The 16503-nt window shown below is 43.7% G+C and overlaps 1 protein-coding gene across 1 annotated transcript; it reads right to left on the minus strand.

The window, feature by feature from the left end:
- Positions 1-1093: 1093 nt before the first annotated feature.
- On the minus strand, positions 1094-15394 carry HYPK (huntingtin interacting protein K). The gene is made up of 4 exons (XM_082253263.1): positions 15183-15394; positions 8737-8792; positions 5239-5290; positions 1094-1532 (listed from the first exon to the last, which is right to left on the minus strand). Exons 1-4 carry the CDS (start codon positions 15342-15344, stop codon positions 1437-1439), a joined length of 366 nt encoding a protein of 121 aa, XP_082109389.1. The 5' UTR covers positions 15345-15394; the 3' UTR covers positions 1094-1436.
- Between the last annotated feature and the right edge of the window lie 1109 nt (positions 15395-16503).

The raw sequence follows: 16503 nt of genomic DNA on the forward strand, positions 1-16503 counted from the left end.
AGCATACAGACTGGGGTCTCACCGTGAGCCCCAGAATTAGAAATTCCGGGTTTACCCAATCACTGCGATAGCCTCTAATTGGCTATCACAGTGATCAGTCAAGGTGAAGCCCGTCCCCTTGCAGAAAAAAAGTGTGTAAAAAAAAAAAAAAAAAAAAAAAATTAAATAAAATATCTAGATCAAGATTTGATCTAGGTCAGTGCCAGGGTTAGTGTTTGGGTCAGGGTCAGTATCTTTTTTTTTTTTTTTTGGACAGAATTTTTTATTTATTTTTAAATTAGTATCAGTTATCCCCAGTTCACATTAGTGCGATTGCGGAGATCGCATGTAATCCAGAGCGCACTGCTCCTAAATTACATGCGATCTAATGTGCGGTGCAAATTTCAGCCATACACTTTGTATGGCTGAATTCGCACCGCAATCGCACTAAACTCACACCTGACCCTTTTTTTTATCCGCAGCAGAATCGGATCGCATGGTGGTTCACACTAGTGTGATCTGATTCTGTGCTAACTTGCAGATCGTAGTGCGAGGTGTCGTTAACTTTTAATTGCCACCCCCTGCGTATCACATATGGCAGTGTGAATTGCCAGAGGTACGGATGCGATGTGGGATCACGCTGCATATTCGCAGCATTCCCGCATCCCACAAATGTGAACCGGGACTTAGTGTCAGTGTGTTTTAGGTAGCATAAAAAAAAAAAAAACAAGATGCGCACTATTGTTTCTGGGCTGTACTATGGGTACAAACAACAACTAACACACATATGTGGTTTCGCTGCAATCATCAGAAGCAGGAGAATTTATTTTGGGTTGTTCTTTGGTAGTAGGTTTTGTAGTACCAAGAAATACACGGCTACATTTAGAGAAAATGTTTACTATTTGGGCCAGTTTTTACCAAAAAAAAAGATGCACAAAGTAGTTGTGATGATATGTACAGCTTTTTTAACACATGACAAAGTTGCAAAATTGTGCTTAAGCATTTTGATTGATTTTACAAAGGTGTTAAGAAGAGGATCTAGAATAATGCCAAAAAAAGACATATAGGACAATAATTTAGTTTAAGAAAAAAAACAGAAGGATCACACAGCAGACATATTAAATTTGTCTTTTATTCAAAATAACTTATTACACATCACCTTTTGGGCTCTCAGATTAGTAATAAACACTTGAATAGGACCCGACACACCCATCAGTTAGTCCCTTTGTTAAACATAGTCTTAACCACCTTGGCATAATCTAGAGAATCTGTCAGCTGTGGAATTAGAAGTCCCAACACACCTATGTCAGAGCTTGCTGGGACTTGTAGTTTCACAAATATCAGATCATGTTGTTCCTTCTCTACTATAATGAATAGTCCACCATCCAGGCTTACTCCCACTTTTCATGGAAGGTTTCCATAGGGAGAGATGAAGCTTTAATAAAATGGGAGTTAGCTCAGTTGGTTAGAGCGATGAGAGCTTCTACTACATTTCCCATGTGTTCCCTCAGACTTCGTTCAGCTGCTGATCGAGGAATTTCCATTTCATTCATCTGAAAGAAGAAGGTAAAGCTTAAATCATCACTGGAAAGTAATGCAAGTCATATCTAAAAACACAGTTAGGCCTAGTTTACAGTAGTGTTACCCTCTGAAGAGTGATCCGCAATAGTGCATTTCACAGGCAGTGAGGAGGACGTTCTATCGCCTCCTCACCACTTGTTTCTACACTGCAGTTGCCGGGTGCTCCCATTTAGTTGAGTGGGTCACGTACAGCGAACAGGGATAATGAATGTGGCAGCAGGGATGTTTTTTTTTGCTTTGAATTGTACATCCTCCGATGCCTTTTTAGCTTATGGGGGAGCGGCTGGAGGTATAGTATGGACTGGGGGCAAGTATAAACCAGGCCTTACTCAAGCATGTAACTTTGCCTTCGTTCACACATGCAGCTATTAGGCAGTAAAACCGTGTGGCTTTACCACCCTGTACACTCTTCAGCATATACTACTTGTGTGAACAAGCCCTTAAATTATTAAAGGCTTCTCCTGTAAGTAACAGGAATGTGCTTCGTTCTAAACTCCTGTGACCTGTATTCAGCTGACAGAGGGCTAAATTCTGCTGACTGCTTACACCACTCAGCCAGACCAGACTTTGGAGGGATTCCCGCTTTAATGTCAGGATTCACTCAGTTGGCTGTCCAGCAGCTGGCTCAGCCTCTCAGCATGCACCTGAGAACCCGGGCCAGTCGCTCCCACCCCCTCCACAGCCCGGCGCTACAGTGAGCAGTGGAGGGGCAGAGCAGAGAGCTGGAGACTGACCGTCGCGGTTCTCTCCTCACTGAAGACAGAGTGATCAGCGGTCTTTGATTGTTCACTTCAGTGTTGGAGGTGGTGGGGGACGGATGTATCAGATCAATGCTGCATCCACCTAAATATGGAATATTTCGCTTTTCAAAACCAAATGTCCAGCCAAGTGATCACCACCAACATGACTTCTTTTCCAGAGTGATTTCAGGTGACTAGGTGTAAGGGGTCCTTTAACGCGGCTTTCCGATCAGGTCCGCCTGTCAGTTTTTCAGGGGGAACCGATTGGACACTCCATTCACTCCTATGGGGCAGTGAATGTCAGCGGTGACATCTCCGCTGACACCTGCTGCTATCCAATCCGGAGCAGCATTTTTTTCTGGCTCTGAGGAAGGGGGCTCGCCCCTGAAACGCGTCAGCCTAGCCACAGCAGCCCCATGGACCATCTGCATGTCCATTCGTCACAATTGGGACCTGGCTACCTTGGAGACTGTATATGCAATTTTGATGTGTGTTGTATCACACCAGTCTTGTGAGTACTTTGTACACTTTTTAATATTTTAATAAATGGTTTTATGGTAATGCACTAGGTCGGTGCGCCCCTCTTTTTCTTTTTTGTTTTTTTTTTCTTTTTTGTCTTTGCTATCCAATCCGATCCTGACCTTAAAATCCAGATGGATGATGAACCTATTTTCCAGCCATCTGCCAGATCGGATAAAAACAGACAGGCGGTCCGTTTTCATACGATCTCCCACAAAGGAGAGCGGGGCTCTGACAGGTCCGTCTCAGCACAGTGAGCAGAGACAGGCCTGTCATCTGCCTGCTCAGCAGGGATCAGCTGATTGATCCCCCTGCTGAGCAAAGCAGAGTCTGCCAGGTGGAACACCCGTGTGAAAGGACCCTAAATCTGCTTCTATACTGCTTCATACACAGCCCCCTACCAGCTCCAGGGTTCTCTTGGGAGCAAACGCTGGAATTACAAGTTTCGTTTTTAGAACTTCTGAATCTGGTTTTGTAGTGTCAGCTACACAAGAAACAGATTGTACTGATTGGACTCTCGCCTCTGTCTGCCAGGTAATGTAAGCAGCAGTGGGGGTGAAGGCCATGGGGACCTTTTCATGTTTCTAAACACTCAAATAGAAGACATCTTATTTTCTAGGAAATTACTGTTAAAGTAGAACTAAACATTCCCCCCCCCCCCCCCCCATTTCGGAGAGAGTCATTTTTGCCATCTGTGTCTCATAGGGGAGACACACCTACTACTACACACCTACCTACTGTCTCATAGCCAAAAAGGAAGGGAGAGGAAATCCCCCCCCCCCCCCCACGGCAAGGGTAATCCCCATTTGTTAGCATGGTCACCAGAATGAGGGTACTGGTGAGGAAGATTATTTCTGTTCTCGTGACAACTCCAAGTGTGTTTTTTTCACTCTCAGTGATAAATTTAAACATGACCAAAAGAGCATGAACCTTCCTAAAGGGGACACAGACCGCTATAAAAACCTGACAGATGTTCTAATCCCTCTATTCTGTTCAAAACTAAAAAAAAGTTTTTCCATTTACAAACTGTTATGCCAAATGTAATCTACTGCTGTTATTTGGAGGTCTGCTTAACCACCTGCCGACCGCTTTACTGGGAATTTACATCAGGATTTTTACATTAAATACAGGGGTTTTGGCAACAGCTAGCTAGCAACCATAACACCTGTATTTTTTTCCTTAGGCGGACGGCAGAAAAAAAGTGATCTCGGCAGCGGACTTCTGCGGCATCCTGGTCGTGTCAGAGCTTTCTGAAGCCGCCGGTAAGCCCAGAACTGATCCGATGCAGCTGATGGCTAGGCAAGATAGCCCCCACTCGGCTCTATGCCCTTAGAGGGCCAGAGCAAACTCTGACGTCACTTCCAGTTCTCAGGCTTAAAGAGGTTGTAAACTCTTTTTTTTCTTCCCACCCTGCAAGAGAAAGACATAATGAGCTAGTATGCATCGCATACTAGCTCATTATGCAATACTTACCTTAGAACGAGTCCCTGCCGTGCCGCTCACTCACCTCTATGACGGGCGACATGTCCAGTCGCCCGTCTTCCGGGATCGCGGCATCCGGCCATCTGATTGGCCGGAGCCGCGGTGGCGTCACTCCCGCACACGCGCGCGAGAGCCGACAGTCACGGCACGGGACTCTGAAGAAACGGCACGAGCGGCCGTCCTTCAGAGTGCATGCGCCAGTGACGTCACTGGCTGAATGTAAGGTAAATATCTCCTAAACGGTACAAGTTTAGGAGATATTTACAGTACCTATAGGTAAGCCTGATCATAGGCTTACCTATAGGTACAAGTTGTAGAGGAGGGTTTACTTCCTCTTTAAAGACTTGATTTTTTTGTGTGTCAAAATCCCCCCCCCCCCCTTTAGCTCTTAAGGGTAAATGAGGGTTCTGGAGTCTTTTTGATAGGAGTCATACTGCTAGGACTCCTTCACACGGCTGTTTAGCCGCATACACCGGATTCCATCAGCAAGAAACAGCAGATTCAAATTTTTTCCCTTTTTAAGTTGAACTAGATGGACTTTGGTCTTTAACCAGACTATAACTGATGACAGGCTGACAGCGGCCGCTACTGTTTACATGAAGCCGCACACTATGGCGTTAACCTGCAGTTAGAGATGGATAGTCTGGAAGCAGTCAGCTGTATCCTGGCTCAGACATCATAGCGGCCGCTGCTATTCGCATGCACCTGTCATTACAGCCGCAAGAGTCTGCTGATTCTTGCCACTGGAATCAAGTGCATGCGGTAAATGGCCATATGAAGGAGACCTTACATTTAAATCAGTATATAAAACTCAAAATAAAAGAAAAAACTATGAAAAATCAGAGTTGTAGAAGAATTTCACTTCGGAGATTTGTCAAGCCCTGGTTTTAATCAAGTTAAATTATGTTTTACAGACCAAAAGGAAATTCATACTCACAATAAGCTCCACGTCTTCCTTCTTGATTGTGACTTTGGCAAGTTCCTTCTCTCTAAAAAAATAAATTAAAAAAAATATACTTATATATCTAATAAATTTCCCTTTCATACACACACATTTTTTTTTCCACATTTTGTTAGTCTTTTTTCAAAATTGATTAAATTATTTTCCTCAAAATTCTACAAACAATATCCCATAATGACATGAAAGAAGTTTTTTTTTTTTTTTTTTTTTAAATCTTTGCAAATTTATTAAAAATAAAAGGGGGAGGCATTGGTGCACAGCCATTTTCAGACCTTTCCAGAGATGTTTAATTGGGTTCAAGTCTGGGCTCTGGCTGGGCCATTCAAGGACATTCACAGAGTTGTCCCGCAGTCACTCCTTTGTAATCTTGGCTGTGTGCTTAGGGTCGTTGTCCTGTTGAAAGATGAACCTTCGCTCCAATCTGAGGCCCAGAGTGCTGTGGAGTAGGTCTCCATTAAGGATGTCTCTGTACATTGCCGCAGTCATCTTTCCCTCGATCCTGACTAGTCTCCCAGTTCCTGCCGCTAAAAAACATCCGCACACAATGATGCTGCCACCACCATGCTTCACTGTAGGGGTGGTATTGGCCAGGTGATGAGCGGTGCCTGGTTTCCTCCAGACACGCCGCTTGCCATTCAGGCAAAAAGAGTTTAATATTTGTTTCATTAGACCAGAGAATTTTGTTTCTCATGGTCTGAGAGTCCTTCAGGTGCCTTTTGGCAAACTCCAGGTGAGCTGTCATGTGCCTTTTACTGAGGAGTAGAGCTGCACAATTCTGTATAAAATGAGAATCATGATTTTTTTTTTTCTTAGAATAAAGATCACGATTCTCGGCGTAACATCTTATTATATAATGTTTGGAGGTTCTAAGTAATTTTCTAGCAAAAACTACTGATTTTAACTTTCAAGCAACATGTGTCAGAAAAAGGCTTAGTTTGGTTAAACTGCCCTCACTTACACAGACGGAAGTTAATTCCTTTGATCTAAAAAAAAAAAAAAAACGAAAAGCTACATTGTAAAACATTGTGTTTATAGTTATCTAGCAGCCTTAACAAAGTTTATAAACATTTGATTGGCCTCTTTTTTTTTTTTTTTTTTTTGTTGACAGCGGTGAGTGAGCAGAGAACAGCTCTATAAAAAAAAAAAAAAAAAAAAATCGGGGACACGAGATTTTTTTAACAATTAAATATGCAGCTCTACTGAGGAGTGGCTTCCGTCTTGACCACTCTACCATACAGGGCTGATTGGTGGGGTGCTGCAGAGATGGTTGTTCTTCTGGAAGGTTCTCCTTTCTCTACAGAGAAACGCTGAAGCTCTGTCAGAGTGACCATCAGGTTCTTGGTCACCTCTCTGACTAAGCCCCTTCTCCACCAATCGCTCAGTTTGGCCAAGTGGGCCGCTCTAGGTAGTGTCCTGGTGGTTCTAAACGTCTTCCCTTTACTGATGTTGGAGGCCACTGTGCTCAATGGGACCTTCAATGCTGAAGAAATGTTTCCGTAACCTTCCCCAGATGTGTGCCTTGATAAAAACCTGTCTTGGAGGTCTACAGACAATTCCTTGGACTTCATGGCTTGGTTTGTGCTCTGACATGCACTGTGAACCGTGGGATCTTGTATAGGCAGGTGTGTGGCTTTCCAAATCATGTCCAATCAACAGATTTTACCACAGGTGGACTCCAAGTTGTAGAAACATCTCAAGGATGATCAGTGGTAGCCGGATGCACCTGAGCTCAATTTTAAGTGTCATGGCAAAGGCAGTGAATACTTTTGTACATGTGTTTTTTTCATTTTTTATCAATTTGATTTGATTATAAGATTTTAAACAAACTTCTTTCATGTATTCATTATGGAGTATTACGGAATAATTTAATCAATTTTAGAAGGCTGTAACATCATAAAATGTGGAAAACATGAAGCGCTGTAAATACTTTCCGATTGCACTGTACTAGCAACACAGGACAGGAAATACAAGCTTCCAAATTAAAAAAATTACTTCCCATTTATTAGATTAATAAATGAAAAGTAAATAAATCCAAGAGGGTCTTCTATCTTTCCACCCTGCTCTTTATTAAATAAACCATGAAAGAATAAGTTCACCTTTTTTAAATAACTAAAATGCTCAATTTTTGCAGGAAAGAAAAAGTGCATTTACTAATTTTGTTTTTCTTTGGAGCCTACAGAGGTTTGCACCCGCGATCAGCTCCTGTCACAGGTGAGGGGGGGTTCCAACCTTGTAAGGTATATGTGCAGCAGCGAGGGGGGGGCCTTAACACCCATCCCAACCAATCATGTGGTTATGAGTAAGCGACCTCTTGTGTTGTGAAACGCGTCAACTTTTTTTTTTTTTTTTTGTCCCATGTCTCAACAGTTTGATCCTTGATGTATTTGATGAAGAATAAAATTACTCCTCTTTTGATTTGAATCTTCGGAGTGCTGTCTCTTTTTTCTACACCTTATTAGCTTACCGGATGACGGATCTGACCTGCACCTGAATCTACCTCACCTGGAGCAGTCACACCTGTGTTTGGATTTCAGGCCTTAACACCCACACATATGCATCTATGGTGGCTGGGGTTTTTAATGCTGAGGGCGAGCTCACTGCACACTCCCAGCACAGTGACTGAGGGGTCACTGACAGATCCCAATCTTTAGTTATGATCAGCAGTCGACAGGACATGCTACCAGTTATTTGACCTCTGAGACAGCCAATCACAGTGGTCATGTAATCGTGACATCAGACCACCACCCCCACTTAGAACCCAGTTAAAAGGTCATGGCAGGTGGGTGAGAATTGGTGAAGGGATGATATTTGCAAATAGGAAATCTATTTGTCTACATTCTAAAATACTGAATAGGCAGACATATAAAGAGAAATAAATGCAGAGCGCAAAAGCTGCTGAGATCCATTTATAAATAGGTTAATCCATGTAATGTGTCTAATGTATATGTATTTCCGATAATAATCAGCTCCATCTAGTACAAATAATGCAGTATTGCTACTGGATGGAACTGATAATAGGAAATGCAAATATCAGACACACTTCAGAAATGACCATACCTTGTTGTGCATTGATGATGGCTCCTAGTGCTAGGTTGACATGTGGTTCACTTGTGGGCGGTTGCCGCTGCGGGACTGCACCTGTTTCCACTGTCGCATCCACCCGCACAGAAAATCACACTGCCACTCAGGAGATGCTTGGGGGTACCATTAATCCTAATGGCACCCCCCCAGGCACTGGAAACTGCAGTGAGTTTTCCCTGCATTGAGAACCGAACAACAATTGCAGGCCACCTTTTTAGGAAATGTGCAGGGACCTTTTCCAAGAGTTTTCTGAAAGCAGACCATTCAAATAAATGGCTACCGTACCCACGCAAAACATGGCTCAAGGAGCCGCACAAGCATGAACCTAGCCTAATACTAATAACACTAAGAACAAGACGCTGTGGGGAAAGAGGTGAAGCAGAACAAACTGACCTTTCTTGCTTGGCTTTCTGTTCTCTTGATCGCCTGTCTCCAATTACTGACATAGCCTGAAAAAAGGGAAAAAAATAAAAAATATTTAAAAGGTATTTAAATCCATGTGCAGTCACAAGTTTGACACCTGCAATTTTGATAGTTTCAGTAGCAATCTTTACAGCAAAAATTACTATAGAAGATAAGCGTCACCACAATAAAAGGCACACTTCACCCTTTGGACCATGTATGATGTTACAACCATATTTAGGGGTATACCATGAAACGCGATCACATTCCCCAACCTTCTCCCCACTAATTTTATTCACAGGGTGCTTCTCTCTGCAGCATCACGTATTATTTTGAATTTGCTGTGTATGTCGCCATCGATTCACGAAGATATGCGGCAGAGGGATTCAGATTTACTCTTAGCAGGTCCGGAACAGAAGATCCAACATCTCTGTACAGACCCAGGACTGATGGCAAACAACTTAAAAAGTGCCCCCGAGTTGCACTGATAGCAGGTGCAATGCTCTGCCACCAGCTTCAATCCAAAAATGTAATAGATGCACACTTTTTTTTCTTGCTGCAGAGCAGGTGGGGGGGGGGGGGGGGGGGCAAATATAACGGAGATGTGCGGTACTGACCTGATCATTTCCATTTCTATTGTGTATGTTTACCCCCACCTGGTAATCCTGCCATTAACTCACTTCTTATCCTAGGGTGAGTGACAACTGTACTGACTGAGCAACATTGTCACCCTAGGACAGGGAGTATGTTAGGACTACAGAACACCTCCCTCTCTTCTCCATAACAGGGGGGAGGCATATTGTAGTCGATAGAGATAGCAGGGAACAAAGCTAACGGAAACAGTTATCAGCTCACAAGATTTCTAGATTGTAGTTATCAATGAACTGGGAGGACGCTGGTGAACATTCTCATAGTCCATTAGGCTCCATTCACACCTGAGCGTATACATTTTAGGTGTTTTTTGGGGCGTTTTTTGGAAAAGGAAAAAGGGGAGGAAAAGAACCAGGAAGGAAAAATTGATTTTCTTCCCCTTTTCCTTTTTGCTTATTTGTGGTAGGTATCCTATTTGTACCAAACCCCTTCCAAAACAAATACCCCCCCCCCCCCCCGTCCCATGTATACATTGAATTGTTTACATTTATGTTGGTTTATTTTTATGCATATATATATATATATATATATATATATATATATATATATATATATATATATATAGTATGTATATCTTCTATCTGTGTATTATGTTGCTGTTTTCTTTTTCCTATAGATACATATTAGATGTCTGTGAAGTGTAGTGTATACGGATGGCAGAAGCCCTGAAGAAGCGGAATACACAGGCCATGAAACATGTTGGCACATCATACATTATCCGTTACACATTATTGATGTCACTGTATGTATTATGTTTTATGGGCCCCATGTCTGTTCATGGCCCTACATACTATGAGGTTGTTTATATATGACTGTGGATACTAAATAAATGCATTTTTGTACTTTTCTAAAAAGTTACTGAATGGTTGTTCTTTCATTTGGGAGTCACCATTTAAAAGCCAAATATATGTGGGGTTAGATTAACCTCTTCCTTCCTGGCCATTGAAATGAATTGGATTTTGCTAGTTGGGCGTTTTGGAACTTCAGAAATGAGCGTTTTATGAGCTGAAAAACGCTCAGGTGTGAACAGGACCTTAGGCTTCCAGGACTTCAGTAACTGCCTGTCCATATCAGAGGTACAGGCAGACAAGTGTACTGAGAGTCTGCAGAAGCCTGGCATTGCTGATGATGGGTGCAATGCTTTACAGGTTCCCAATAAAAAGAAAAAAAAAATAAATAAATGCACATTTTTTACCTGCAAAACAAGTCAGTACCCTATATTTTCCCAAAGGTGACCCAAGCCATCTATAAGTCAGTTTAGTGTTACGAAGGCAGTCTGGTGTTAGAAATTATTGCTCCCCTTTTGGCGTGCGCAGGGATATGTAACCTGTGTATTGCAATCAATGTTTTCAGGCTTAGGTGCCTTTGCGCATTTGTACGTGCATATATACCATATTCCAGCTACTGGGCGGCACAGTGGTGTAGTGGTGTAGTGGTTAGCGCTTCCACCTAGCAGCAAGAGGGTCGCTGGTTCGAATCCCAACCACGACACTACCTGCCTGGAGTTTGCATGTTCTCCCTGTGCCTGCGTAGGTTTCCTCCCACACTCCAAAGACATGCTGGTAGGTTAATTGGATCCTGTATAAAAAAAAAAAAAAAAAAAAAAAAAAAAAAATTGGCCCTACTGTGTATGTATGCGAGTTAGGGACCTTAGATTGTAAGCTCCTTGAGGGCAGGGACTGATGTGAATGTGCAATGTATATGTAAAGCGCTGCGTAAATTGACAGTGCTATATAAGTACCTGAAATAAATAAAATGTGGTGGGCCTAAGTTCTTTTGTTCGTTAGGATGTAACTCATTTTTTTATAATTAAAAAAAAAATTATGGGATTTGGGTTTTATTTTTTTAATCCTATTTATCTAGCTGGATGCTGCATCTGTCCCCTGCCAGCTCTAACACTAAGAACGGAGCGATCAAACACCCCCGATCGCTCAGTTCTCACAGCTTCCTGAGCAGAGAGCTGCTGAATGTCAGTCACCGCTCTCTGCTGACTCCTCACTCACTGGAGCGCAGGAATGTGGAGGGGGCAGCGGTGGCGGGCTCAGGCTCTCAGTGGCTCACTGAGAGGCTGAGCCAGGTGCCAGGTCCAGATATGTGGATGGATCCCGCCCATATGGTGGCGATCTTTCCTGAGCCTGGACCGGTGCTCTGCCGAAATAGTCGACCCCATCAAAATCTCCAACCGTGTCACAACTGCGCATGCGCAGATCGTTTGAAGTCTAGGAAAATTATAGAACACCGCCATGTTGGCACACCTAAAACATTTCTGATTCCCCGTCCTATTGGTAAACAGTGGCCACTCACTGGAATTTCATTATAACACAGCGGCCGGTCGGCAAAGACCCTTTCATAGAACTATAGAGGAAGATCAGCTGCTCCCGAGTTTACAAATAGGAAGGGGGAATCAGAAATGTTTTAGGTATACCGCCATGTTAGTACACCCAAAACAAATTTCTGTTTTCCCCTCCTATTGGTAAACTCGGGAGCAGCTGATCTTCCTCTATAGTTCTTTGAAAGGGTCTTTGCCAACAGGGCGCCGTGTTATAATGAAATTCCAGTGAGCGCCAGCTATTTACCTGAGTTTACAAATAGGACGGGGAATCAGAAATGTTTTAGGTGTACCAACATGGCGGTGTTCTATAATTTTACTCGACCCCTGATGATCTGTGCATGCACAGTGTGGATGCCACGCCAGCTGATCGTGATTTGGCCGAAAATGGACGTGGTTGGAGGTGTTGACTGGGTGGATATTTTGGCAGAGAACAGATTCTGATGTCAGCTGACAGTGGGTTCACACGAGTGCACAACAAACTGCACTCCTGTGATCCATAGGAGGAGTACAGCCAAACAAGCTTTAGCTGCACTTCCCCTTTAACTTCCCCCCCCCCATTTTATTTATTTATTTTTTTGTGACAGGTTCTCTTTAACCACTTGCCTTCTGTGCACTTAAACACCCTTCCCATCCAGGCCAATTTTCAGCTTTCAGCGCTGTCACACTTTGACTGACAATTGCGCGGTCATGCTACACTGTACCCATATGAAATTTTTATCATTTTTTTCACACAAACAGAGCTTTCTTTTGGTGGTATTTAATCACCTCTGGGTTTTTTATTTTTTACAAAAAAAAAGAATAAAGACAGAAAATTTTGAAAAAAAAAAAAAAAAAAGTTTCTTATTTTCTGCGAGTAAATTTTGAAAATAAATTTTTCTCCTTCACTGATGTGCGCTGATAAGGCAGCACTGATGGGCACTGATAGGCTGCACTGATGGGCACTGATAGGGTGGCACTGATGGGCACTGATGAGGAGGTACTAATATGCCGCACTGATGAGCACTGATAGGCTGCACTGATAGGCTGCACTGATGGGCACTGATGAGGTGGCACTGATGAGGAGGTGCTAATATGCCGCACTGATGAGCACTGATAGGCGGCATTGATAGGCGGCACTGATGAGCACTGATAGGCGGCACTGCTGGGCGGCACTGATGGGCACTGGCGGATGGCACTGATGGACACTGACGGGCGGCACCATCAGTGCCCACACTCAGTGCCCATAGTGCTGCCAGTCAGTGCTCATCAGTGCCTAGTTGAGCAGGCACTGATGGGCACTGACTAGCAGCACTATGGGCACTGATTGTGGGCATTGAAGGGGGGCACTGATGGCGGGCACTGTGTGTGTTTTTTTACCTTTAGTAATCAGGGCACTGGTGATCAGTGCCCTGATTACATTGCTGTGTGTCCCCCCGGCGGCTGACGGCTCCCCCTCCTTCCTCACACTGCAGGCTCTGTGTGAGGAAGGCGCGCCGGCGATGAGAGATGATCTCATATGTTTACATATGAGATCATCTCTCATTGGACGGCTTGATCACGTGGTGAATGGCCGCTGTGATTGGCCATTCACCACGGCCGACACAGATTCTCCCCGATGCGCGCTCGCGGGAGCGGGCGGGGGGGGGGGGGGGGGTGTCACTGGGAGGCCTCCCGAAAATTCAAGTCCGCGCTGCAGCCGTATATAGGCTGTAGCGCGGATGGGAGCAGGTTAATGAGACATTCAGAATCTAAGGCCCCTTTCACACATTTTGCTCAGCAGGGATTGTTTTGCTGATCCCCACTGATCAGGCGGATGACAGGTCTGTCTACACTCACTGTACAGAGACAGAGCTGTCAGAGTTCAGCTCTTCTCTGTGGGGAGATCGGGTGAAAACAGACTGCCTGTCCGTGTTAATCCAATCCCATCCTATACGACCCGCTGGACTGTGTTTTCAGCGGATCTTGTCGGATTGGATGCTGGGCGGATGTCAGTGGACACGTTTGTTGACACCCGCCTCCCCATAGAGGAGAATGGGTGGCTCGATTGGGCCCGCCTAAAAAACAGACAGGTGGATCCGATCGTGTGAAAGGGGCCTAAAAATTCCTGCATGTCTCCCTGTGCTCCATTCACTGTAATCCAACGCACATCGCACCGCATTACATTCCATCCCGGTGTTCTGTCAGAATATCGCTACCTATCAGATTCTGCTACCGGAAGTGACCTACAGACTAGAACAACTTACAGCGCATGCGCCATGCGTTCCAATAGGTTTCCCAATGTGAAAGAACACGAATCAGAGGCGGACATTTTCTTACACCCACGCAAGTCTTGGATTTTACAATTATTTTAGCAGTAAACTCACCTTATATACAGAAATAGACAATTTCACCACGACCGAATGTAATCGTCTATTTCACTAGATTATCAGTTTGTCGCTGAGCAATGCAGGGTGTACCAAGATGGCCGTCGCCACCTGCAGGTTTTTCGCTATATTTACTAGAATACCGGAAGTGACCTACGGATGAGGACAACTTTCTGCGCAAGCGCCATGCGTTCCAACATGGCCGCAATGCGTTCCAATAGGTTTCCTAATGTGACAGAACACGAATCAGAGGCAGACATCTTCTTACACCCACCCAAGTCTTGAATTTTACATTTATTTTAGCAGTAAACTCACCTTGTATACTGAATCACAGTATTACATTTCTATTATTATTGTATTCTAGTAAATATAGCGAAAAACCTGCAGGTAGAAGGTGGTGACGGCCATCTTGGTACACCCCGCACTGCTCAGCGACAAACTGATTATATAGTGAAATAGACGATTACACTCGGTCGCAGTAAAATAGTCTATTTCACAACATAAGGTGAGTTTACTGCTAAAATAAATGTAAAATTAAAGACTTGCGTGGGTGTAAGAAGATGTCCGCCTCTGCTTCATGTTCTGTCACATTAGGAAACCTATGGGAACACATGGCGCATGCGCAGCGAGTTGTTATAGTCCGTACCTCACTTCCGGTTGCAGAATCTGATAGGTAGCAATATTCTGATAGAACACAGGCCTTGATGGTGAAACTACGAACGGGGAACCAGTAGCATTCAGGCGGCAGCCGGGCACCAGGATGAAGCTTTTTGTCGCCATGGCAACCTGGGGTTTGTCGGGGCCTTGTGATATGTATACAGGCAGGCGGGCCCCTGAAAGATATTGTACAATGTATGGTCAGCCTGAGACAACTTTACCAAAAGCATAATAATGACCAAACATACACACACAATATATATATATATATATATGTATATGTGTGTTTATATTTATATAGTATAAATCTTTGCTGAATATCAGAACGTGAATTAAAAAAAACAAAAAACTCTATAGAAATGATGACAGTAATCATAGGGCAGCTCCATATCCTGTCATCACACCGGGGGGGAGAGGGTACACAGCACACAGAGCGTGCCCTCCCGGCCTCTCACCGTCTCCAGGTTGGAGCTCTGGATCTCCTTCTCCTCCGCATAGTCGGTGACTCTCTCCAGGTCGGCCGCCCCGCTGTCATGTTTCCGAGGCTTGTCAGCCGGCCGCTCGCTGCAGTTCTCCTCATTCTCCAGCTCCAGTTCCACATCCCCCTCTGCAGCCATGTTTTTTGTCCACTCTCACAAACCGGAAGACAGGCGACAGACAGAGCGTGGTCCTCTATTTCCGGTGAGCCCGTGACATCACATCCTGCGATAGGCCTCGGCGGCCATTTTGAAGTGGGGCAGTAAAATGCAGACGTGCTATTCAGTCTGTTTTTTTTTTTTTTCACATTTCTGATAACGTGTAACACCAGTGACTAAAATGTAATATTTCACATTTATTATAAAGTATAAATCGAACCAGTGAATAAAATTTCATAAAAGCAAAGCTCTGAATTCCCTTTATGTGGTAGCAATTTCCTCTGTCGCCCTTTTCTCCTCACTTGTCTCTCTCTTTGAGAAATATATATATATATATATATATATATATATATATATATATATATATATATATTCATCAATTATATATATTATATTATATTATATTATATTATATTATATTATATATATATATATATATATATATATATATATATATATATATATTTCACTATATATATATTGTAACAGGAAGTCAGCTAAATCTGGGAATGTAGTCACAGGAAGGAGATACATTTCCACCTGATTTAGAAAGTCCATTAATTAATTTAGGGTGTTGGCTACAGAGCTAGCCAGCAGGAAGTTGAAAGGCCTTCACCTGTTCAGAATGAGGGAGTTAAGGCTCTATAATTTGTTCAGAGAAATTCCTATTGTTTGCTGCCTCCAGAAGCTGCATCCTGAAGCCATGTGGGCTGGGAGCAGGAGGACAGTCAGCGTGTGCCTCCCGACAGGATGTGTGGGCCTGGGAGAAGACCCCCCGGAGTGATGTGTGCCCGGGACGGTAACCAAGGGTGAATACGTCTCAAAGGTGAGAAGACGAACTGTTGATGTGAAAGAAACAAAAGGACTGTGTTGCCCTGTAAAGCAAACAAATGGACATTTGAGTGTCTGCTGTAGGATCAGCAGTGTCGGCCCAACAGTAGGTTGGGAAGACTTCTTAGGTAGGTTCCAGCGTGAGAAGGTAGCCGCCCACAGAGGCAAGGATTTATTTTGTTTTATTTTATTTTGATGTTTTGCTGCATGCACTTGTTTGAAGTAAATTGCATGAATAAATCAGTCTTGTTTTCAACCTCTGCTCGGCTATCTCTCTGTGAAAACGCACCCCCAAAGGGGTCATCCACGC

The sequence above is a fragment of the Pelophylax lessonae genome (assembly GCF_965119305.1).
Source record: "Pelophylax lessonae genome assembly, chromosome: 4".
NCBI classification, from domain to species: Eukaryota; Metazoa; Chordata; class Amphibia; order Anura; family Ranidae; genus Pelophylax; species Pelophylax lessonae.

What these genes read in the sequence shown, in the direction of transcription:
- HYPK (XM_082253263.1), bottom strand. Translation starts at nt 15,344, where the DNA reads ATGGCTGCAGAGGGGGATGTGGAACTGGAGCTGGAGAATGAGGAGAAC. An exon ending in AGAGCTCCAACCTGGAGACG is followed by an intron (nt 8,793 to 15,182) that starts GTGAGAGGCCGG and finishes CCCTTTTTTCAG; the next exon opens with GCTATGTCAGTAATTGGAGA. An exon ending in CAGAAAGCCAAGCAAGAAAG is followed by an intron (nt 5,291 to 8,736) that starts GTCAGTTTGTTC and finishes TTATTTTTTTAG; the next exon opens with AGAGAAGGAACTTGCCAAAG.